At 33.6% G+C, this 25776-nt stretch overlaps 3 protein-coding genes across 4 annotated transcripts in view; all 3 read right to left on the bottom strand.

The window, feature by feature from the left end:
• The window catches only part of LOC136063759 (uncharacterized), a 5025-nt gene extending 3238 nt beyond the window's left edge, over window positions 1-1787 (bottom strand). The window contains exons 1-2 of the mRNA XM_065764610.1: window positions 1561-1787; window positions 1137-1239 (exon numbers count right to left, since the gene is read on the bottom strand). Coding sequence (XP_065620682.1) covers window positions 1137-1239; window positions 1561-1787 — 330 coding nt within the window. The remainder of the gene's footprint in view (window positions 1-1136; window positions 1240-1560) is intronic.
• Window positions 1788-5044: 3257 nt separating this feature from the next.
• On the bottom strand, window positions 5045-7922 carry LOC112012165 (uncharacterized). Of its 2 annotated transcripts, none has more exons than XM_024044547.2 (3): window positions 6143-7922; window positions 5935-6025; window positions 5045-5844 (listed from the first exon to the last, which is right to left on the bottom strand). In XM_024044547.2, exons 1-3 carry the CDS (start codon window positions 6653-6655, stop codon window positions 5252-5254), a joined length of 1197 nt encoding a protein of 398 aa, XP_023900315.1. In that variant the 5' UTR covers window positions 6656-7922; the 3' UTR covers window positions 5045-5251. The 2 variants fall into 2 exon arrangements, with proteins under 2 accessions (XP_023900315.1, XP_065620689.1); XM_065764617.1 differs by having other exon boundaries at window positions 5935-6058.
• A 1618-nt stretch (window positions 7923-9540) lies between these two features.
• LOC112012158 (kinesin-like protein KIN-7N) lies at window positions 9541-17312 on the bottom strand. The gene is made up of 17 exons (XM_065764612.1): window positions 17217-17312; window positions 16193-16311; window positions 15977-16090; window positions 15819-15900; window positions 15653-15720; window positions 15497-15574; window positions 15216-15358; window positions 15038-15140; window positions 14829-14909; window positions 13883-13951; window positions 13754-13813; window positions 13473-13625; window positions 12750-13040; window positions 12176-12262; window positions 11621-11779; window positions 11122-11391; window positions 9541-10113 (listed from the first exon to the last, which is right to left on the bottom strand). Exons 2-17 carry the CDS (start codon window positions 16262-16264, stop codon window positions 9676-9678), a joined length of 2268 nt encoding a protein of 755 aa, XP_065620684.1. The 5' UTR covers window positions 16265-16311; window positions 17217-17312; the 3' UTR covers window positions 9541-9675.
• Between the last annotated feature and the right edge of the window lie 8464 nt (window positions 17313-25776).

Here is a 25776-nt window from a genome sequence, read left to right on the forward strand (position 1 = left end):
GCCCCATATTTTACTTGAAGCAGACTTTTCTCATTTCGAATCCTATCTTTCAATGTATTTCCACTTATCCATCTTAATATTATCATTTCAGCTATAGTCATTTTATTAATATGTTGCTTCTTAACAATCACAACATTTAGTACCATAAAGCATAGCTAGTCTTATAACAATATTATAAAATTCCTTTGACTTAATAGGTATTCTACAATGACACAATGAAGAGGTTCAACCACCTCGACATGAATTATGAACCGGTTCGTTTCGGGTTGATTACAGATTCAGCAAGTCAAAATGAATTTGACCAATTTATTCATCCTTTCAAATGGGTCCTATCTAAACACTAACCCCCAAGAAGGTGTGTCATGTTCACGGGTTGTATCAGCAGATATTGTTACCCCTTCAAATTGAAGGATTTTCAATACTTAAGAAGTACAGTTTACCAGCAGATATTGTTACCCCTTCAAATTGAAGGATTTTCAATACTTAAGAAGTACAGTTTACGTGAGTATATGTTTTATAACAATAGACTCACAATGGATTCAAATTGTAACGTTTTCTGAAAGTATTAAGTAGACATTGATATAACTGCAACTTTAGAATACGAATCTGATGTCAAACTTTAGGCTTTATTATGTAATTACCCTATATTACAATATATAATTTATTAATGTATAAAAGCATTTTTGGCAAAACAAACACGAAAGCTCTGCAATTTTATTGAAAAAGAAAAAAACCCAACAAAGACGTCAATGAACTGGTCACTGTTTCAGTAGTTTGTTTTCATAACCATGATAGGATGAGGCAAAAAATGAAAATAATATTAGGCTCCTAACTTAGTACATGAACACCTTGAAAGGTACAACAATAAAGAAGAGATTCAATTTCATTAGATGGATTACACAACTCACATCTATATCTGCTTCAAAAATACATAGCAAGGGTAAGGAACAGTAACTCTTGGAAGTGCTTTGAAAATGAAACTAGCAGACCAAATTATATATAGCAGATATACTACATAGCAGGCAGTTCCAGTCAACTACTTCAATATTTGAAATGGTAATAACATACATATCATACTAGACAATTTAATTATCTTGTTTCAAACTATCTAGGCATGTTTGACAAGACTTGCATACCTTTTCCTCCTCACGCTTGCGCTCCTTCTCTTTAGCCTTTTCCTGCAAGTTTGCAATGTATTCCTCAAAAATCTCCCTCCTAAAGCTCTCCTCCCCAATTGATCTGAACAAGGGGAAAATTTGCTTGGATAAGTAAAAGTAAGGAATGCTCAAATGCGAATACCCTTAAAGAATTACAGGCGAACACTCATTAGGTCTTTAAAATCAATAATAGAACTGCAAGGCACCCTCCCAATCGAAGTAAAATATTCAAACAAAAATCTCAAAAAGCTATTCTAAATTTCTTGCATAGATTGGTCTTTGTTCTCAAAAGTCTGGTGATTCCTCTCTTTCCATATGGATCATATAATGCAATGTGGTGTAGCCATAAGTGCAAAAGACACAATTGTCTAGCTATAGTGCAATGCAACAAGAAGTGCTCTACTGTTTCACTATTGCCATTACACATCTATCAACCAATAGCTTCTGTTTAACAAGGTTATCTATTCTCAGTATAAAATTCAAAGCTGCTGTCCATACCAAAACAGCTACCTTAGGTGGAACCTTACTACCCCAAACACCTTTCCAGGGGAACACAGAATTAGGTGCACACCTCAAACATGTGTGATAGGACCAAACAATAAGTGTAGTGAATTTCCTTATATGCCCCATTTTTTATTAAGTGTAGTGATAATATAATATATTAGGGGTATTTTATATATATATATATATATATATAGAGAGAGAGAGAGAGAGAGAGAGAGAGAGAGTTAGTGAAGTTATACTTGGTATAATTTTATGAAAGTTACACATTTTATGTCCTGGAGATTTCAAGCAATCTAAAAAAAAAAAAAAACTATTTTACTTAATTAGTATAGCATGTTTAGTGTTCTCTCTCTTATTTTTTACAATAAATTAGGAAATTCTATTCTATTTTAGTATTCTTCTCCCTCTTTCTAAATCACTGTAAAAAAATAAAAAAAACTCTCTTATTTTTTCTCAATCCTTGACTTCCTCTTTGCCATTTTTAAAAGAAAAGTAACGCTAGAGACAAACAAATTTACAAATATTTTACAAAGTGTTGATGTGGTGTAGTCCACATTACTTTTTAAAAACAATTATTGAAAGATATTTGTATTTTTATTTATCAAAATGATATTTGCATTTTTTGAGTAGGTATGAAACAAGGTTTCAAATTATAAATACATATAGTATGATCAAATTATTACACTACTTTTATTGTCTTTCTGATTTGTTTATAAAATAGAACACTAAATATTACAATTATTAAAATATTGGAGAAAACTAACAAAAAGAATCGTACATTGTGCGGAAACTCAACTAATAAAATCTAAAATGATATCCAGGTTTATATAGGTTAAAAAAAAAAAAAAATCCTTTGGACCTTAACGGCCGAATTTTCTACAAACTCTAAAAAATTGATTTATTGCGTCATTAACAAGTATTTGCTAATAGCCTCATTGTGAATGTCAAGTACTTCACTGTATACAATTATTTGCCAATTGCGAATGGCCTCACTATATTCACTGTATATGATTTGTTTGCCAATTGCGAATTGCCGCACCGTATTCAGTATATATGATAAGTTGTGTGCATTTATTTAAGTTGTATAATTGTTTATTTGAATTTGGCAAATTAACCTCTAGCATAAACAGTAGACTGCAAATGTTCTTGCCATCGATGGATTTGGACCTGGTTAGGGGGGGTATAGCACCATGCAATACCCCCCAATTTACTTATAAAAAGTTTCAACTTTTTTCATTGTTTTATCTCTTCTAACTTTTAAATATTTTTACTTTTGTAACTTCTTTGATCCGTTGGCTAGTATTACAAGTAATTTTCTTAACTTTTGGTTATAACCATAGAAAAAGTATTGCACAATTTATTACACCTGATCTCAATCCACCACTAACTAATGATGAATTAGATTGATTGATTAATGCAATAATTGTTGGAGTTTAATTATCAGATATTTGAAGAGTATAGCTAATGTGGATTTCTACATCAATAAAAACAAGCTTCCTAGTTCAAAAATAACATAAGCTGTGAAAAAATTAACTTTTTGTATTAGATGACAATTTTTTTATTGGCGTGGATTGCCATATCGGTTATGTTCCGGAAGTATAATTATTATTATTTTTTTTTTCGTTTTATATAGTAGTGTACAGTAAGTAGGTTTCCGGAAGTACTTAATTTTTTTTTTTTTTTTTCATTTTATATAGTAGTGCATAGTAAGTAGGCACCACGAACAAACCAACACATTGCTTTCAAAATATAATGGAACTATTCGCAAACTCACTCAATATAATTATTGTATAAGAATATAATATAAAATTTGTAGGGTAAATAGTGCATGTGTCATTTAAAAGTATTTTTTATATATAATTTGTATGTAATGTATTGTAAAGTATTTTCTATTTTTAAATATATTTTTTTTGTATAAATGGAGAAGATGTTATTAAAATAATTTTTTTAATAAAAAAAATACCATAATCAGTTGACTAATTTGAACATATCCAAGAATATTTTAAATAAATAAAAAATACACCCTCATTTCATGGAACACATATAACATGTTACATTAAGTTTAAATTATTATTAAGATTAGAATTATAGCTTTTGTATCTTTCCAAATATAAGTATATTGCATATGTTATTGAAAATTGAATTTTTAAGGTAATCTTTTGAATAATTATAATTTTATTGCCTTTTTAGGGTCCTTATTTGCAATTTCTAATGCCTATTTTGTATGTATATTTTGATCTAAATCTAAGAATTTGGCCCAAATAGAATAAAATTTTATAATTTTTAACCCAAAATTAATGGGGGAAAAAATGAAATTTTGAGCTCAAAATTGAAAAGGAAACCAACAAAAAAGAATCAATTTAAAACCCAATTAGTCCAAAATAGACCGAACAGACCGAAATGGATCGAATTGGAACGAATGAACCAAAGTATACCGAATTGCACATATCTCTAAAATTTTAATGGAATTAAATAAATCATGCAAATGAATTCGGTCTCTGGGGCAACACTCTCCTCTTCGTCAGAATCAAAAATCCTCTTCTTCAGGACGGGCTTATCTTTAGGATCCTCAAGAATGTCATCAGACCCCTTAGAGGACAAGTCTACATCAAGCCCACGTGTAGCAGAGCTAGGAATGGAGGAAGGGGTAATTACCAAAAAAGAATCATCCTTCGCAGCCTGATGGACTGTAGTTAAAAGTCAAAACCTCCAAATGTAAAAAAAATTGATGAAATTGTTTGGTATACACTTTAAAAAAATGTGAAAGAGGATAGAGACAGGTCACAGAAAGGTTGGTATTTATTGAACTAACAGATTTGAGAGATTGAATACGTATGAAGTTATTCAAGGTATAGTCACTTGAAGGAATGTTAATATTGGAGAAAGGCTCACCCAGACTTGGTTTTTAGTATTCTTTCTTTTCAACGAGGGCCATTCTTACATTTTTGTAAGCTAGATATCAAAAAAGGAAATCCCATTTACCAACAAACTTGTTTCTTTTTTTTCTTTTTTTAATTAATTCATTTCTGTAAAAATGCAATATATATTCACTGGTGGTTAATAGGATAACCCTGCACCAAAAAGAGATATATATATATATATATATGAAGCTTTGGAGTCCAGCCTGGTGCATTTTCCAGGCAGCCCAGGAGCACATGCTTGGAGGACAAAGCAACCTTGGTACTTAATTGAGTTGAAAGCAAATATCTTAATGCCTTGTGATTTGTCACTGTTGGTGGTTTATAAATCAATCACCTCTGATTAAACACCCATGGATTTTTAGAATAGTTAGTCACAAGCATACTTGGTCCTGAGTGTGCACACATTTGCATGTTTAGTGTCAATATGCTGGATATTAACAGACGATATCAAATTAAGTGAACTAGACAATGCCACTGAGTTACAGTGCGTTGAATGTGAATAATATTGAACTATATGAAGAAAATATGCGCTCAAAAATGGAGTAACTCACCAAATACCACAAAGAATGTGTGTATGGTTTCTCTTCTGGCTCAAATTGGTATATACATCTGTTCTCTTTTGCATAGGGGGAATCCGCATAGATCAGCTAGTTGGTGTTTGGAATCAATTTAGAGATGAGATGACATAGAAGAGGTAGTAATTAAATCAGAAAATAAGTTCTTAGTTCTACATGTAGTTGGCTCTAGAAAATCAATCATTTCTGTGACAAGTTCATTCTTGATCTCTTCCAAAATGGCATCTCCAATCTCCATCTCAACTTCCGTCTTCTGCTTTTCAATATCACTCCATTCTTCCACTGAATCCATGAAATCCAAGTCCAACAAATAATTTTTCTTTTTTTTGTCTCCAACCTGTTTCCGCCATGACTTTATTCTTTCACAGATGAGCATCCCAAGCTCTTCAGACCCCAAGAACTCTTTGTAGTGTTGCTGCCTTCTCTCATTCCTCACATGGTTCTCTACCACATCCCTCACACAATCAAATAGAAGTTTCTTTGTTTGCTGCAACACTCTTTTCAATTTCAAGAACTGCGAGGGAGGGTTAGACTCATTGAGCCCCTGCAATCCTGTACAACTTGATTTCTCTATCGCTGAGTGCAAAAGTAATTCCCTTGATGGAGCTGAAGAAAGTGAGTCTTCTAAAATCTTCTTGGGACAAGCTGTTAGATTCTCTTCTTGTCTAATCCTAGCATTTTGTTGCACTGTTTTGTTTGAAAGAGCCAGTTAAGAAACATAGAGAAACAAAAAAAAAAGATCATTAGCTTATAGTGAAGTTTGTAGTAGACCATAACCTTCATGGGAGGGTACTTCTTCCAGTACTGATACAGGGCTGAGTTGTTGACTGTCTTCCATGCATCTCCACCGAAGCGTTCTATCTGTAACCTGTTGCAGCCTGTTAACTTTGTGAGCAACACGCTGAAATCAACAATTTTGAAAGGGATTTTCAAAAGGACAGTAAAAAACTTAAGAAGAGGGTAATTGGAAAAATAGTGTTTCCACCTCTTTCTCTCCTGTATTGTAGATTTTCAAAGCTTGGGAAGTTTCTTCATCAAAGGTGATGCGATCTTTAGGCAATGAAATTGATGTTTCTTCTCTATCACTCTCACAGCATGAATTGAACACTGTATTGCTGCTAGCGGAGGAAAATCTATCTGATTCCGCAATTTCTTGGACATCACTGCCCATTTCGGTGACACCACATTCTTCATTTCTACTGTCACAACTCTTCACGCTCTGGTCCTCTTTAGTGGAAACAAACTTCTTACATACAGTTCTGAGGATTTTGGTACAGTGTGGAATACCCTTTCTGCTCTTGATTAGGCCACAGCTGGCTGACCTCTTTAGAAACTTGGTTGAGTTGCTGTGGCTGCAGCAGCCAAAAGTACCTTTTGAATTTAAGCTGTTCTTCTGATACCCTCTTTCTATAAGGTGATCCTCTAGGACGAAAGGTTCTTGGTGCTCTTGTAGAAGTTCTCCAAGCTGTTTTAATGGTTTGGGTGTTGTGGAAGCCATTTCAGTAGGTCTGTGTTGAAGGGTTTTGGAGGGACTGATAGACAAGCGGTTTGCTAGTTTTGCTGTTTTGGCAGTGGGAGGACTAGGATGATGAAGTAGTGCAGGGTGACTTATAATTGGGATAGACAAAGCATACCTATCAGTTTGGACAGAAAAGTTGGACAAACTAACATTATGTTTGGAAGTTGGGAGGGAAAGTTAATGGTAAGAGGGAGATAAAAAAAAACATGAGATTGCATGCCTCTTCCTCTTGTTTGAATGTTTTGAAAATTAGAACGGAGAGAAGGGAGTATTAAAAAAAGAGAGGAAATGATGATATATACATATAAATGGACAAATATATAAAGAACAAAATGGGAGGTACATAAAATTCATTAAATTAGAATCTTTATCATATGAGTTGCGAAGATTGTCAGGACATAATGGTTAAGGTGTGTTTTTAATCTAGCCTTCCATTTCAGTGTTCTGGTCATCAATGCCTATTTGTTGTCATCAACCCTCTTTAACCCTCTCTCTCTCTCTCTTCTGGATATGTAAATTATTATGATGGTCCCTAAAAATTGTCTTATGTGATGGTCCCTAAAAATTGTCTTATGTGTGAAGGGTACCCATAACAACAAAGCTGATGTAAACAGAGGCAAATTGAATGCTGCTGCTATATCTGGATTCTTGGAACTGTTTGATTACAGCCTTATCAATAACCCTTTCATAGATACACACACAAACATGCATAGTTAAATATAGTTGACTAAATAAATTTTGTGGTTGCGTATGAGCCAAAATTCTCTCTTATGCCCCTAATTCATGGACGTGAAAATGATAATTATATTCTTTTTCTTTTTCTTTTTCTTTTTTTTTTCTTGCTGAAAATTACAATTATATTCATACCTTGATTTGTTATACTTTTCCATGCTTCAAAAGAGAGCCATCTTCTTTGTAGGCGCATAATAAGTTGGTATGAGGGTCAAGTAATTTACGCAAAGACTAATAGTCAATGATTTGGCAAGGAATCTAAACTCATAAAATATGATAGAATAGAACTAATCAAAGGAAATACAGGGCAAACAAATTAGTAATTTGGCAAACCTCAAAGAGTCACAGAATTGAGAATCAATTTGAAAGCATAGTTGTTGAATTCGAAAAATGTGTGCAAATCTATTTCATGCTACTTCATGAGAATGCGAGTGAAAGCAAAGCATTTCTGCATCCAAACTTTGTGTTCACAATTTAGTTAGGAGAGAAATGGATGATGCTTGTTGACCCAAAAAAAAAAAAAAAGAACTAGCTCGTGCTTCGAAAACTTTTTTTATTTTGGGTTTCTTTTTAATTTCTTGGATATAAATTAAGATTAAAAAAAGAAAAGCAAGCTTTATCAAGAATCAAAAGTATGCTTAATGATTAATGGACCCTACCTATTAATCGAAGTGATAATGGCTATTATAATTTGATTAGAAATATAAAAATTTATAACCAAAGAGTCAGATGATAAAGCTACCAGTTTTGATACTGTCCTTCATATTATTGAACAACAATTCCTGATTTGTCGGAATCTGGTTTGATCATTGTCCCGTGTATATGCAAAATCGCGTTGTATTAGTAGTTTGAAAAATTGTTGCACCTCATGGATCATACCTTTAATATCAACATATTTGTGATAGATGCTTTGGAAGTATAATTTATTATCCAATCATGTAGGGCTCCACAACGTGTTTTAAAATTTAATGCATATATGTTGATGGGATTTGAAATGGACCTCAATTTCAATCATAATCAGCCAATTCGGTAGCTCTGATCTTTCTTTCTTTTTTTCTTTCTTTTTTTTTTCTTTTTTTTTTTTCTTTTGGATAAAAAAGTCGGTAGTACTAATCTTCTTTTGATAAAAAAGTCGGTAGTTCTAATCAACCCCACAAAGCATTAGTGTTCACATTTTCGTTAAAAACCATTCAAAAAGCATCCACTCCTTTTGGGGAAATGAAAGTGACAAGATACCAAATTTGTCGGACAACCCACATTAAAATACCACTAAAAAAATGATACAGAAAGCAGGAATTGAGCAAATCTTGAGGAAATGCAAGCTGGTATTCAATTGCACTCTTGTGGAGTAATTGAGCAAATCTCACTGTATTAAAAAGCAGTAAAAACTAAAATCGAGCAAGTCTCACTATATTGGATATTTTTGTCCTCACAGTTTCTACTCTTTGACCGAACCCCACTTAAAATCATTACTACAGCTGCAAAGAGGTAATATGTATGGTCTAATTACCACATGCCGTTTCCCAATAAAGACCAAAGTTAGTCTGAATGGTGAAGCTCTCTTTATTTTGACACAATTTTTTGACCAATGATTTTAGTATGTTCTAAGTTCTGTTTAGTTGTCTTTATTTAGTTGTATTGTTTAAATAACAATTTTTGTTGTTTAAACAACACAATCTGTATTTTCACAACACTTTTTCACCCTTATGTATTTTCTCAACACTTAAACAATATTATTAAAACAACATTACCAAACAGTTCTAGTGTTTAATATAAACGAAAACAAGTCTATAGTTAACGAAAAACAAACTAAAAGAGAGGGAAAAAAATTTTTTGTCATTCCCTTATTTCCTCATCCCCTCTATTCCCATGTGCCATCACACCACCACCACCACCGTTGGCTGTCCTGCTACCACAATTTTTTTGAAATATTAATGATTTTCCTTGAAAACCAAATGACAAAATGCTTTTGGGAGGAATCATTTTCAAAGTCACAACCAAACACATGAAACAAATCATTTTTTTAAAGAAAATGCCTTCTACATCTCACCAAAACATGGTAATTTTCAACTAAATCAAAACTTCCAATTCCTAAACTAGTCCTCATGGTTAATCATTAATACATCTCTAAATAACTGAATAAATAATCTTAAGCATGATCCATTTAAATACATAACAAGGGTCATAATGTTCGTCTCAAATACAAAGGAAACAATCAGGCTTCAAATTGTAAGCCTGCCATAACATTAAACTAGCACTTATGACCTTCAACACCCACGAGATTTGGGTAAAGAAACTAAACATTGAGTTCTCAGTTTTTCACAATTAGACTTAATATCACTATGGAAAGACATAAGTGATCTTTGACGAGAGGCAAAAGCAACACTAAACTGTTTGATCTCTTCTTCAAGATTTTTCCTTCTCTGTACTTCAGTGTTCAAATCCTTCAAAACATTTTCCTTTTGGTCAGTAACTAGGGAAAGTTTTTGAGATGAGTCAGAGACCATTTGGTGCAAAAGATCTCTATCTTCTTTCAACAGCCGAAACTCTCTTTCCAAGCTATCATATCTTTCTTTAGAAACCACCAGGAGTTGGTTATTGTGATCTAACTCTTTCTCCAAGCCATAATATCTTTCCTTGATGGTGTTCAGCTCATTGCTTAGTTCTTCCTTCCAACAAGCAGTTTCTCCTCCCCGAGTGCAGCCCTTAAACAGAGAAACTAAACCTTTAACAAAGATGGAAAGCAACCTACAACACTTTCTATAACTTTAGCAATAATTTAGTTCTTTTTCATATGTTCTATGGGAGAAGAGTCATGGATTTATACCCAAATGTCCGGCATCTGGGGTTGTAAAGCATTTTATGCAGGGTGTTGATGCTCCTGACACTGTTCTCTTACCAGAGACTAAACTTCTAGCATTTGCTTTAACAAAATTGCTCTTCTTCTATAATGTGGTAATACATCACCTTCTGATGATGATCCTTAACATTTACCAACCATATCCACCCTCACAAATTAAGTTTAGGGGGGTGGATAACTTAAGCATTCCTAAAACTACTTCAACAACAATTTATTCACTTTGAAATTTTTATGTAGGGAAGCTACTCTATTCAAACGCTTCATACTAATTCAATAATCTTCTTTGATCATCAGAACGAGCCAAAAACATATATGTAACTGGTACATACAACAGAATCTAACACCAAACAGGATACTTCCTACAGTTTGTAACTGTCTAACAAGCATGTCCTGACATCAGAAAAAGACCAGGGAGATCATTCTTACATTCAAATGTGCACAACTATTTCCTAGAACCATGCTTTGTGTTGTTTCTAGTAAGGACCATAAGAAGCATATGTAAAGTCATACAGAATCATAAAAAGGGTGGGAGAAAGAAGAGATTTGAGTTTTCAGATACAGATATATCATCATAAAGGAGAACCAAGATAAGCTCAAACTTTCCACTATTTTGTCCTAGAAATGCACAAAAATGTGAAGAACATTTAAAACTTAAAAGTTATTTATTGGTTCATAGTCTCAATATACAAGAAAAAAACTGGCCAATTGAGGTAAAAAATTCAGTCGAAATATATAGTATAGATGATTAAAGTATCAAAATCTTGAAAAACGAAAAAAAGTATCCTAACAGAACTGTGGAGAATAAAATCATAATTAATGAACAATAATTTGATAATTGTGACCTGGCAGCTACCTTATTTCCACAGCTACATAGTTGAGCCCTCACTTCTTCATTCTCAGAGGATGCTGTTTCTGATAATACCAACGATGTAATTGTACTGTTCAACTTCTCATAAAGCACTTTGCATTGTTCTTGAATTAGAAAATTGTTCCCAGTGGATGAACTTCGGTCATCCATTGCCATCGAGAAATGAGTTTCCAAAGTTGTAAAAAGGCTTTTACCAATTTCACTTGTGCTTGATAGCAATTTTGCAGTTGAAGATTCCCCATCAGATACAAAACTCTGTTGAGATCACAAAAGAAAAAATAATTGTTATTTGATTGGTTATCATCATATAAAGGTCAAAAGATGCAGATATGACAAGTGTATTTAGAATGGAGGGAGAGGGGAAGAGTGGTCAGAATATGTATACTTCAACCACCTTTTTTTTACAAGTACATAATCCAGTGAACCCCTCCTATCCCTCCATCAACCCCATCCCCCCAAATTGAAACATAGGAATAGATTTGACCTGTACTATTGACAAGATATCCTCATAGACATCTTTGCAATTTCCCACAGATTCACTTAGCTTTTGAGGGATTTCTTGGATAAGTTTTGCTTCTTGTTGAAGTTCGGATATTTCATCCATTAGTTGATGGTTCAGCATAATCTGTTCTGCATGCTTTCTCTGTAAACATGTGCATGGAGGAGAAGTATAAATCATCAAGAAAATGAATGGCATCAATAACAGAATCAAGGTCAAAGTTAGAGTGTGCACTTATGGTTCTTACATATAGCAGAAATTTACTAATTGAAAAGTATATAACTAACAAAGACAGGAAGAAGCCATATAGATGAACTAGTTTGGAAATTATAGACTTCATTGAAAATTTTATAAAGTGGGGACTAGAGCTTAGAAGGCTTACTGTTGGCTGTTAGATGAAGCAAGCAAAAGATAATAATTTGACAAGCAGCATCAGCAATTTAAAATATACATGCATTTTCTAAGCCAAAAAAAAAAAATGCATTTGACAGTTTTGTAGTAACCAAGAAGAACAAGTTAAAGTTATAATAAATACTATACCTCCAGTTCATTTTTGTCTTCAGTGGCAATCTCTAATTGTCTCTTGAGTTGTTGAACCTCTTGTTTAAAATTATCATTTGAACAAGCCTAAGAGAACGTAAAAAATCCAAACAAAAGAACCATAAAACATTAGGCTCTAACAGAATTAACAAATCATACAAAATGAAAAGTGCATTACCACCTCAGTCAGATATTGCAGAATAATTGATCTAAGTTTATTATATGTTTAAAATATGTTTCTATTTCATCAAGCCAACTTCAACCACCATGACAAAATAGGAATGTTTGTTATACTGTCTGAAAAGAAAAATGTAAGACAACCAGCTTCTAATTTACCATTGTTCACTTCACCATTGAGACTATTTGTATATGAAGTATCTAGAAGTAAACAAGCCAACTAAAGAGGGAAACAAATCAATGATCATTAACTTTGGCTTCTTAGTATAAATATAAACAAATTGAAATATAAAATTTTTTATTTTTGCTACCTGAAACATAATATCAATATACCAATCAGAAATAACATGAGTTCATCAAGTTCAGGAAAAAAAAAATCAAAGCAATATAAACTCACAGGAGTTATGTCATTGGAAGGAAATGATTGAACTTTTCTTGCAGGAGTCATTTGAAGTGAATCAAGGTCCACCATGTAACCTTTGTTCATTTTCTGCCATGTGTCTTCATCAGCCACATTGCTAAATGTATCAGGAAGAGGGCTATAATCAGGCAGTGTTGAGTAATTTGATCGCTTGACAACAAAGGCTTTGGGATCTGCCTTGAAGCAAGGGGTGCTAAAAGCGTCCCCTTGATGTACACTACTTTCACTGCATTCTTCCTTAAGGCTTTGTCTTGCAGAGCCCTGTCCCTGCCAGTAGATACAAATAATGAGATCGTCAATAACCCATTAGAATTGTTAAAAAAACAAAAGCAGGCATTAATAACATTAAAATTGAGTGTGCATATCACTATTTTTATGAAGAGGAATCTTCAGTACGATCATAAAATAGATATAGTAGTGCTGGTTGTGTTCAATGGCTTGCAGTCAGGCATCTATGCAATTCAAAGAAGCTACAGAACTAGTAGGTGAAGCGGAATGGCAGAAAACAATTCTTATTAACAAAATCAAGTGGTCAAAGGCTTGGATGAGTTTTAATTAATGTATACAAGATGCTTTCTGAAGTGAAAGCAAGGTAGTATTCTGCCTAGAGAATCTAAAAACAATCAGAATAGGAATGAGAGTGATGTTAGATAGCATTTACATGAAAGAAACATTTTTGGTAAGACTACTAAGCAATACCTGATTAGAGTTTCTGTCAAGGTCTGAAAAAGAAACAAGATTACTTAGATTGTCAATTTTCATCTGTTGCTCACGAATGCATTGATCACGTTCCTTATGTGATTTCCTCTCCTCTTCCAATTCTGTCGCAAGCTTCTCCCGCTCTAGTTCATACTGAAAAATGGAAAACAAGACAATAAAAAAAAATGCATCCAATCAAAGGTATATAGTTATGTTTGATGCTCAATATAAATGTCCAAATCTCACAGAACCAAAAAAAAAAAAAAAAAAAAACACCCTACCTTGAGCATATCATTCCGCAATTTTAAGATCTCTTGCTCCAGCACCTCAGCATGAGATCCCTAAACAAGACTCAACTGTTTAGTTTGTCTAACCTCATCACTGTAAAATAAACATAAGTTGATCATCACCTGAAGCTTCTTACGAAGATCCTCAATCTCTAGTTTTTGCCGCTTCAATAAGGCTGCATCTGTCAAAATCTATGAAGATGTATATACCATTATTAGCCTTAGTTGCATCATCAAATTTAATGGGAAGGATCAAGAAGTAAGCTCAATGATACCCAAATAAGTATTAATGGCTGCACAGAAAAATATCATATATTGGGTACACAACATTTGCAAAGTGCAAGTATGTCAAGTGGTTGACTAGGTTGTACAGAAAAATTAAAATTCATAAATCTATATAATCTACTTGATGAATGAATCACATATCGCATCTGTTTGTTTGCGCATATCAATAATATAATCTTTAGTTATTTAACTTGATTGGCAAAAAGGTATAAGAGGCTTTAATCCCTACAGAGGTAGTGCGCACCCCACAAATTTTACTATAACTGTATTGTATGAAATTTGATACATGTAATCATAAACTCAAAACTTCACTCATAATATATTGGGATTTTATATCACTTTGATTTATTACTGCTGTCAATCCAACAATAAGATCCAATATTGTTTACTGGATAGGGCAATATCACTATAGCTTTTTAGCCCATACCCATAACAACATTCAACCATGACAAAGGCTCAAAGATTTACCAAATATGAAAAAACTGAATAGTTAATGCTAAAAGAAATAAATAACATGACCAGGTTAAGAGAGAGAGAGAAAAAAAAAAACAAAAACAAAAACAAAAACAAAAAACAAAAAAACAAAGAAACTGAAATAATATTCCATTTACCTATTGTTAGAAAATATGGGGAAGTGATCAAAGTCTTTATCAGTGTTGTTTGTATTACCATAACACAAACCAAAGTCTACTATTGTAATGAACATAAAAAGAAAGCATACACTAGCAGGATCATAGTTTAATGCGTGTGACAAAATAGTAAATGTACAAAATAAAGAACATACTTCATTCACTTGAGCACAATTAGTGATGCGCTTGGCTCTGCTAGCAAATTGAAGAGTTCCCTTTGTTTCTTCAATGTGTACCTAAATGTATTGGTAATTTGGTACCATAATATATTAAGAACTGAAAATGCTAAACTTAACATAAGATGCCATAATGATATAGAAATTGAACATAAGATGAATTTTTTTGGAACTAGATAATAGAATACCTCCTCAGGTGCTATGGTGCATATAATTGAAGTTTTGGCATTGCCACCAAGAGCAGGTTGAAGTATTCGTGTTAGCTTACTATCACGATAAGGAATATGACCCCTGCATTGGAAAATTGTTTTACCATGACATTCTTGTTTTATCAAATCAAAACGATTTGGTGAAAGAAGAAAATACCTCTGTTTTGCACCCTCACTTAGTTTGTTGATCACGTTACCCAGAACCATTAAACTCTTATTAATGTGCTTTCCTTCCTTAAGACGTACTCCGTCAGCTCCAGTTTTAGCAATCCTTTCAGACCCAGCTAAATCTACCAAATTCTTTTTTTTTTTTTTTTTTCGTTCCATGAAACAAAGTAATAAAATTTTAAAGAGGAGGGAAAAAAAAGACATCATGTCATCTAAAATACAAAATAATGATCATATGCAATTTTTTAAAAGGAATAGCAGAGTACAAACCAAGACTGAAACACGGATAGCATCAACACTTGAAGAATCCCCTGAAGAATTGGTATCCTTTCCTTTGCTTTCAATCACCTGCACACATAAGATAAAGTTGCATGAAATCCAATGAGTTATAGCTGGAGCTGATGAACCAACAGGTCAAGGACATACCATTCTGAATATTGTGTGGGATCTACTACTACGAACATTCATATTTGTCTCACCAAAGTGCCTATTAACTGTAAGAAACGATTTTCAAGAGATATATAAGAAACAATATTCCAACTAAAAGAACATTTAAGAAGCCTATGGCCAAGGATTTGTGTCACTGGCATACCTTCTCCCAATTCAATGAGCTTTAACACTTGTTCAGCATTGTTAACAATTTCCTCCCTCAGACCAGAGACGAATATCCCACGCTAAAAACCAAGAAAATTAGTTATTCTATCTAAAGAAACTATTGAAAACTGTCAAAAGTGTCCATAGCCAACCAACCTCCAAACTCTCATGTATTTGCAATTTCTGGTTCTCTACAGAGAAAAGGTCATTGATTTCTTCATTATAAATTTCCATGTAGGAAACTCGAATCAGAAACTCACGATCAGATATCTGAAAACATTACCCCCCCCCCCCCCAAAAAAAAAGCAAGAATCAAAAAGCCATTCTCATTAACAAAAAGCTATAACATACACAAAGGTTCTTACTTCTTACCATCTGAATTTTTGCAAATACGTCCTTAACTGCCCTGTTAATAATCCCTGCATCCGTTTCTGAGCCATTCATGGTGAAAGTCTTGCCACTGCTTGTTTGTCCATATGCAAAAGCAGTTCCTATAAATATTCCATTGATCAGATTCAAAGCTATTATCCAAATGAAATGAGGAATCGATACGTTCTACTTGTTGTGCATTACAGCCCAAAACACACACCATATAGCAATATAACATGAAAAAACCCGAGTTAGTTTAGAGACCTCAAACTAAATGACAAATCCTGTGTAACACACTAATTACTTTCATGAAGTACACCCTGTGATGTCCCAATTTAATTGATTATGTGATATGTGTGAGTGTGTGATAAGTCCCACATCGGGTATTTACTGGGTTGAACTGGACTTTATTAACAACTGTAAAGAATCTCAATTGTATCTAGTTTTTTTGAGGTATAGCGCAAATGTGACTAGCGCTTTTTCTTAGATTGTTACATATGTATCAGAGCCAGCCTGGTAATCCCGTGTGGGCTTAGAGACTCTACCCCACAAAGTGGGCCCTAACTGTGTGTGGATGTGTGATAAGTCCCACATTAGGTATTTACTAGGTTGAATTGAGCTACAACTACAAGGAGCCTCAATTGTGACTAGTCCTTTTGAGGTCTACACACCCCAAATAAAAATCTCCCTGTATAAATATACTCCAATGAGCTGTATTCAAAAAAAAAAAAAAAAATTATTTTATTCTTGCTCATGCTAATTTCTAACAAATCCTAAAAATGTAACTATTACACAATAGTATTCCACCATCAAAATGTGATTTCGTAATTTGACAAAACTTTGCCAAACTCAATCTTCAAATTTAATAGCTAATACATTTTCGACTTGGTAAACAAAATTTATAACAAATCCGAAAGCCGACAGATATTCAGTTATTCAACAATAATTAATCCATTCACTTATAAATTAGAACCAAAATGGAGCTAAACTCGAAGAAGGTAATCGAGAAAAAGAAAAAGGAACTTACCGTTAAATCCATCAACTGCTGCGTGAATGATATCCTTCGTAAGAAGCTCGTAAACCCTAGCGTTTGTGGAACTTTCGTCAAATACATGATCTGCCCAAAAAAAAAAAAATCAAAATCAGTGTGAAACAAACAAACACACAAGAAGATCTCAAAGAGACAAAGAAAACTAAAAGGAAAATGTATATATGTTAGAGAGAGAGAAAGGTGTGTTTGTAAGTACCAAAAGTGTAAAGAGGCCAGAGATAGGGGTGCCGTGAAGTCTGTGAAGAGAAATGCGATTGTCTTCGACATTCCAGTAGGCTCCATTGAAGGATTCTGAGGACACCGAAGGTCTCACTCGAACTGCAACGCAGATCTTCTCCATGCCTCACAAACTCTCTCTCTCACTCTCACTGTGTTTCTCTGATTCTGAAATTCTCTGATCTGTTTTTTCCGGGGTTTGGTGAGATGCTCAATTTTTTGCACACTCAAGAGGCGGGCTGTTTTTTCTTTATCCGATTTCGATTTGAATTTTATGTGTCGTTTACGGAAATGCCCTTGAGCCAAACGTTTATTGACATTTAAGAGACCGTTTGGCTTCAGCGTCTACGATTTGCGTTTGCGTTTTTTTTTTTTTTTTTTTTTTTTTTTGCTTTCAGCTGTATAAATTCACCTTTTCAACTGTAAATGCACTGTTTACGGTACTGTGCGGCTACTGTTCAATAAACAGTAGTCGCACTTGTTGACTTTTGTCAATGAACAGTATATTTGTGCACTGTTTATGGACCCACAATTTTTACTTTTCAGCAACTTTTTCATTAAAAATGGGTCCCACGATACTATTCACACATTTAAAAATTATTTTGCTACAGTGTTTTCAGTTTTCAATTTTCAGTTTTCAGTTTTCAGCTGCATCCAAACGGGCCCTAAGTCTTATTTAAATCAAGAAAAATGTTAACTAATGTTCTTAGGGCACTGGTTAATAATTCATTTAAAAAAATTTTAATAAGAAATTAAAAAAAATTAATATTTTGACAGTTTTTTTATTTTTCATAAAAATGATATCAAAACTTTCTTAAAATCAATTATTAATAAGTTTCCTAAAAGCACTCGTTAGCATGACCCTTAAATTAAATGGATGGGTAGGTCATGGGCCATGCCCCAAAAAAATCTGATTAGGTGCTTAAAACTAGTTAGCCCAATATTTGTGTTCTACTTGAAAAGCAAAAGATATTTGACTCCCAACTAAAAGGTAGTTAGAGCATTCGCAGTAGGGGAAGCAAAATTTTAGCTATTTAGCTACACAAAAAGTCACTTTATCTATTTTACCTACACACATACTGCAGCAGTGGATCTATATTAGCTTTCAACACATAAAATAATATACACATCACAATAAAATAATATAACAACAACAATAAAATAATATATCTTACTACCAAAAAAGCACCAACCACAACCACTTTGCCATCAGCCACAGCCACAGCCACACCCATAACCACCACCACCACCACCAATCCACAGCAGGAAAAAAAAAAAACCCACAGCACCACAAAACACAGCACAACCACAGCCAACACAGCACCACAAAACAATCAACCCACAACCACTCTACCATCAGCCACACCCACAACCACCACCACCAGTCCACAGCAAAAAAAAAAAAAAAAAAAAAAAAAAAAACACCACAACACCACAAACACGGCACAACACACACCAACACAGCACCACAAAACAATCAACCAAGCCCACACCCACCCGACCCACCAAGCAACACCCATACCACGGCAATCAAATTCACGCAATGCAAAAAAAAAAAAAAAAAAAAAAAAAAAAGAAAACCAAAGCTTGGATCGACGGAAAACCAAGGCAATGGGCGGAGGAAGAAAGCAGCGGCTTCAATGATGAAACCCAGAGCTTGGATCGACGAATGAAACCCACGAAATCCAGAGCTTGGGTCTGATCGGCGAGATGGGTTTGTTGGCGGAATGGGTGGGGAGATCGGCGAGATGGGTCGGCGCCGGTGATGAGTCGAAGCTGGGTTGGCGGCTGGGTTGTGAGATCGGGCTGGCGATGGAGGAAAAAGAGAGAAGACCAAGAAAGTGAAGGAAGAAAGAAGAAATAAGAGAAGCCGGAGAGAGAAAGAGAATGTGAAATGTTAATTTAATGAGAGAAGAGAGAGAGTGTAATAAAAAAAAATAAAAAAAATTTACCTGTGAGCTACAGTGCACATCTAAAGATAGATGTGCATTATAGCTGAGGAGCTAAATCTTTTAGATTTAGCTCCACTGCTGCATGATGGTTTTTGGTGGTTGTGAGCTAAAAAAATACCATTATACCTATATAGCACCATTGCTGCGAATGCTCTAATGAACTTTTATATTGGGTCTGTATAAATGGAAAAATATATGAGGCTTATTAGTTACTAAATGGCTTTTAAATATACGAGGCTTATTAGTTAAAAATAAAATGGTTTTTGTAGCTTAGAAAAAAAATTAAACAATTAAAAATGACATCACATCATTTTATTGGATAAACTAAACATGTGTGATTAGCTTATGTGGCACTTAATGGAAAATATAGATGGAGAAGTTGCTGATGCAAACAGATTAAAACTTAAGGCGAGGTAAACTCTAAATTCTAAAATTTCAGGGTGTAAAATCTAAATACCACTAAACTTTAGAGGTGTAATTTGCAATTTAGCCTAAAAATAAAATGGTTTTTAAGTCAAGATTAAATTTCCCTATCCAATCAGGTTAGGCCATGAAATAATGGTGAAGCTATTTTTTTACTTCAAAAATTGTGTGTCCTAAACCACAACAACCAACCAACCAACCATTCATGGTTTGACAATTTCAAGGGAGTGACATTTAAAAAAAAAAAAAAAAAATTTGAAAAGGCAATGTGGAGTTTGAAACCTCAACTCCTATCCTCCCCCAATTAAGTGTGGTTGCATTAAGCTACACTATGATTTTGAATACATTTAATGTTAACTTTTTGCCAACCCGTTTTTCAAAATCAAAATTTGCTTTATAAAGGGTAATTACACATAACTCATCTATGGTTTAGGCAAAAATCACTTTGCTTACCCATGGTTTGAAAAGTATCACTTAACCCACCTATAATATGTTTACGTCAATCTCTGTAACTCACCTTAAGCCCAACTGTTACAAAAACACCTCTTAACCCCAAAACACAACATAACGCGAATCAAAACACCAAAACTCATAACCTTTTCGAGAGAAAGACCTGTGGTAAGATCAACATGTTCTTCATGGTTTGGAGTGTTTGGAGGTGGAGAAAACACAAGCTTCTTGCCATTAATGGGTTATGGCTCTCCATTTGGTGGTTTTGTGTCACCATTTGTGGGTTTTGTTGGTTTTTGCATTTGGGTTTGCTTTATTTATTTTTATTTTTTTTGCAAAAATCACGATGGCCAGTGGTTATTGGTGGATTTGGTTATAGGCTCACAATAGAGAGAAAAGAAAGATAAAGGTTTTGGGTTTTAGAGAATGTGGTTATGGGTTCACAATCTCAATCTTACCACAGCCATATCAAACACCTGGCTTCTCTAAATTCTTCTCCAAATCGTCCTTGTATGTTGGTAAGCGCTTTTTTTTTTTTTTTTTTTTTTTGAGGTTTAACACATACCCATTATTCAATTTTCTCTCTTTGGTTTCCAAGAAAATAAAAGGGGGAAAAAATATTGGGTATTGTAGTTTGTGCTGTTTGAGTTTTATATTGCTGTGTAAAGGTTGAAATTTTTGATTTGTTTTTGATTGGGAAGGAGAAAGAAATTCTGGGTTTTGTGATTTATGTTGTTGAGGTTCTTGTAAAGATGAGAGACTTACTGAAAGTTGGGCCATATGGGTGTTTAAAACTAAGATTGAAGAGTTTGATTTCTTTTATAGTTATATGGTTTATGAGAAAATTTGAGAGAACTTGAGAATGTGAAAAAAAAAAATTTGGGTTTAATGATTTATGTTCTTTGTGTTCAAGATTTATGTGAATTGAGAGAGAGACCAATACTACTTTTTAATCTTGTTTCTCTTACATTTTTGTGCTATTTTTTGTTTTGGGAGGAGAGAGACATAAAATTTGAGCAAAAATACCTATTTGCCCCTGATTTTAACAGAAGTGGGTTACAAAAAACAAGCGGAACATACCACAGGTGGGTTAAGTGATTCAAACCACGGGTAGGCAAAGTGATTTTCACCCAAACCACGGGTAGGCAAGGTGATTTTTTTGTCTAATTTTACCGAATCAAAACCATTGATATTATCCCTCATGCAAAAATCTTGATGCATGTACAATATTATAGGACATATGCCCCTAAAATAGAGTCAAGTGTTTTATTTAACTTGCATTGCATAACATTAGAAGGGATAAGCAAATTTTAGTATCGTCATTCGACGGACGTCATAGGATGCTTTCCCCACATATAATCAAACTCTCAGATCTATGTTTTGGGTTCAAGATACAATTTTTGACCTAGCTAGGTTAAAGAACCCTCTTTTTTTTTTTTTTAAGAGAGAGTTTCAATCTATGGCGTTCGCTCATAATGATAGCTCTTTATCATCAAACCAAGACACCAATTAGTTTTTGGTATAGGTGGGGATTAAACCACAAATCTCTTATACAACCATCAGAGACTTTATCAATTGAGCTAACTGGAACCCACAGTTAAAGGATCTTATAACTATTAGATATTTGGCCTTATGTTAAATCAATTACGCATAGGTGATCAATCAAATCTTAAAAATCTCAATAATCGGTGATAGCTTCATATACTATATTCATTATTCACTCCCTATGCACAATCACAACCTCACAGGCACAAGTAGTGTAAACAAACAAAGATAAGCACTCACACACGCTTAGAGAGATAATTAATTAGTTGACATTCTAGGATGATCAAAATTAGTGGCCCCAGTATTGACAATTGGGCTTGGTCAATTATGAGAACTAGCCGCTAACCCGCGCGTTGCGCGTGATAATTATTTTTATAGTGGTTTTATTAATTTTTTTTTTTTTTTACAATTTAAACTAATCTAATAATAAGTAATGTATTTCATAATTATATTTTTATTTATTATAGGAACGATCATAAATGTAATATAAGAACAATCCAAAACACCAAAAAAAAGTAAACAAAAAAAAAAATAACAAAACTTAACAATGATTAATTGAACCAATATTAGGATAAAATTTTGTTTTTGATAATCTATTAAGGTTATTTTCTTTGTAGAAATTATAATTTTGGCCACCCAAAACATATTATCAAAAGCGCCAATTGTAGGGACTGAATTTGGAAAAGCCTTAAAAAATAAGAAGGAAAAGTGGTCCAACAAGCCCAAACAATAAATTTTTAGAGAGTGGACGAGAGAACTAGCTCTATTCGATAGGAAAAACCCTTTTTTTCTTATACAGCCAGAAGTTCCCTATAATGTCATCCCCTTTCACGTTATATACCACATTTCTCCCCTTGCTCTCACCGTACACGTGTAGGTTCTATCCTGGGAACTCCTTTCTGTTCCATCTACCCACCCCTAGAATCTCCAACTAGCAACCATAAGGCTGCTTGATCACTGTTCAGGTATCACCTCCACATTAATGCGGTCAGAGAGTTAGCTGGGAAGCATTTAATATGGAGGTAGCAACGTCAGAAGATATTTGTTGCTTCCACTATCCCATATCCGTTTCTAAATTACAATACAATCTTGTGGACTATCCAGGGTAAAAAGATAGTCGCATCTACCTCGGACTATCGTTCCAAGGTGAACCTTCTCCTTGGACACATTTTGAATTTTCATTTGCAATTCTCAGCTCTTCTTCTTATATTATTCGTACCATGCCCTTATTAAATCATCCTCGGACGGATTACTATCCTCGGATTGGGCCACTGGGCCACAGGCCCAATTCTTACAAATTTACCAATACCTCCTTGTATAGCTGGCCCCACAACAATTATTAGCAAAATCTAAGAATTAAATTTCTATACATGCATTGTTATAAAATAATAATAATTAAAATAAAATTGTAAAAATTAAAATTTGTCACCTATCTGATTATTTTCATTTGGCTAACCTTTACTTTTCTTTAAATGAATGGTGTGGGTACTATAGGAGTGCTTCACAAGTCCTAGGCCTGCTAGGCGTGCTTGGCATTCACTTAGGCATGCTTGGCAACCACCTAGGCCGTCCTCGGATGGCCTTGCAACGTCCTCGGCATGCTTGGCATTCATCTCGGACGGTGTCTTAGGAGTCCCACATCGAAGGAAAACCCCCCCACTTACTGCCTTATAAGCTTTGAAGCGAAGGAAGTAGTGTACCATTAGTTTAGTTATTCGAATAACTAAACTAATGGTACACTACTTCCTTCGCTTCAAAGCTTATAAGGCAGTAAGTGGGGGGGTTTTCCTTCGATGTGGGACTCCTAAGACACCGTCCGAGATGAATGTCAAGCATGCCGAGGACGTTGCAAGGCCATCCGAGGATGGCCTAGGTGGTTGCCAAGCATGCCTAGGTGAATGCCAGGCACGCCTAGCAGGCCTAGGACATGTGAAGCACTCCTATGGTACCCACAAATGGCATTATAGAGTACTTCTAATACAATTATTAAGAGTACTTTGTCTACCACAAAGGATTAGAAAATAAATAAAAAATAGTAAAGTCTCATAGTTTAACATCGAAATTGAGTACTATAAAAAATCATGCTATGTAACAGAATAAATACCAAATTATCCAAATTATGCTATGTAATAGAATAATATTATATTTTTATATGCTATATTTAATTCTTTAGAACGCAATAGGATAACATTTAACAATTAAAGAGAATAATAATTTAAAAAAAAAAAAAAAAAAAAAATAGAGAGAGAACCATTTTTTTTTTTTTTTTTTGTGAGGAAAAACTATGCATAGAATATAAGAGATAGTGACAAATTTATAGTAAGAGGGTGTGAATAAGAAGAGACAAAAATAAATGAAGATAAAGGGAAAGAGAAAGAACGATATTAATGTAGAGGGTAGTGGGAAGATGAAAAGATAAGGGAGGGAGAAAGATTGAATGGTTTCAACATTTTTTTTTTTTTTTAATTTTTAAGGCTAAAAAGGCTCACACAAAACCCTAAAATTGAATTGAAAAAGTTTTGGGTTGGGCTTGAGAGTGGAGCTAAATAAATAAGAGGTGGGCTAGATTAATTATACAAATTTATTATAAGGTGATAGTGGAAGTAAATAAATAAGTAGTGGACTGAATTTATTAAAGGGTGATAGTGGAAGTAAATAAATAAGTAGTGGGCTGCATTTATAGGGCTGAAAATTGTAATAACTATTTTAAAATTCTAGGACAAATTATATTTTAAAAAAAAAAATGACATGGCAGCTGATGCGGCGCAACGTAAGAGCAGCAGTATTAAACGCTACGCTTTAGTTTTTAGTAATATATAGATATAGATATAGATATAGATTTACAAGAGAATAAGAAAGAGATCAAGAAAAAGAGAACATGACATTCTACGTTGAAAACAAAAAAAAATCAGTCTCAACTCATAAATATATATTTTTTGGAAATTAGATACACCTTAGTCCCTACACCAATTGGTTCAACGTCAATTTCTTGGTTTTCTTTTGTGTACTAGTAGGTTAAATTTTCTACTTATGCTTAAAAATATTTTCTTTTGTGTGTGTCTGTTTCTTTTAAAAAATAGTAATAATCATATTTAGACAAAATAATAATAATAATAATTAAATTATGTTGAACTTTCTTGTGTATTGTATAGGTTACCCAGAAGTTTATTCATTGACTTAAATAGGTATGTGACACGTATTAAAAGTTCTAACAAGTGACATGTATGTGAGCATCACGTTTTTTTTTTTTTTAAGAAATTACATGTTTAACAGGAAAAGAGTAGAAAGAATAAAAAATAAAAGAATAACTAAGTGGTAGAGAATTTGATGTGAAACATTCTTGATATTCAACTTCCAGTAATCGTTTTCCAAATTAAAATATATGACAACTCTATGTGAGCATCACGTTTTTAAAGAAAGTACATGTTTAACAGAAAGAGACAGAGTGTAGAAAGAACAGAAAATAAAAGAATAATTGAGTGGTAGAGACTTTGATGTGAAACATTATTGATATTCAATTTCTAGTAATCGCTTCCAAATTAAAATACTAGTATATGACAAGTGACAACTCTATCAAACAAGTCAAAAAAAAAAAAAAAAAAAAAAAATCACGGAGAAGAAGATAATGAATAAAATTTCTCGATTTGATTCTTGTGTGTCAACAACTGAATAATGTAGAAGCTGAGAACGAAGAAATTTCTCATTTTGATTCATATGTGTAATGATGTACACCTAAACTGAACCAGGCCGAATAGTTTGACTTGAATACAGTATGCTGTCAATTTTTTTTTGTTCTAATTTGTAGACTACTGTAGATTTCAGTTAACTCAACTAATAAAGTCTCTAATAGTTGAATAAAATATCAAACTTTCTCTCAAAAAAAAAAAAATTGTAGGCTTCTATGTGATGTGAACATATATATATATATATATTTAATAAAAAAAAATCAA

The sequence above is a fragment of the Quercus suber genome, unplaced genomic scaffold (assembly GCF_002906115.3).
Source record: "Quercus suber isolate HL8 unplaced genomic scaffold, Cork oak 2.0 scaffold_572, whole genome shotgun sequence".
Taxonomy (NCBI): Eukaryota; Viridiplantae; Streptophyta; class Magnoliopsida; order Fagales; family Fagaceae; genus Quercus; species Quercus suber.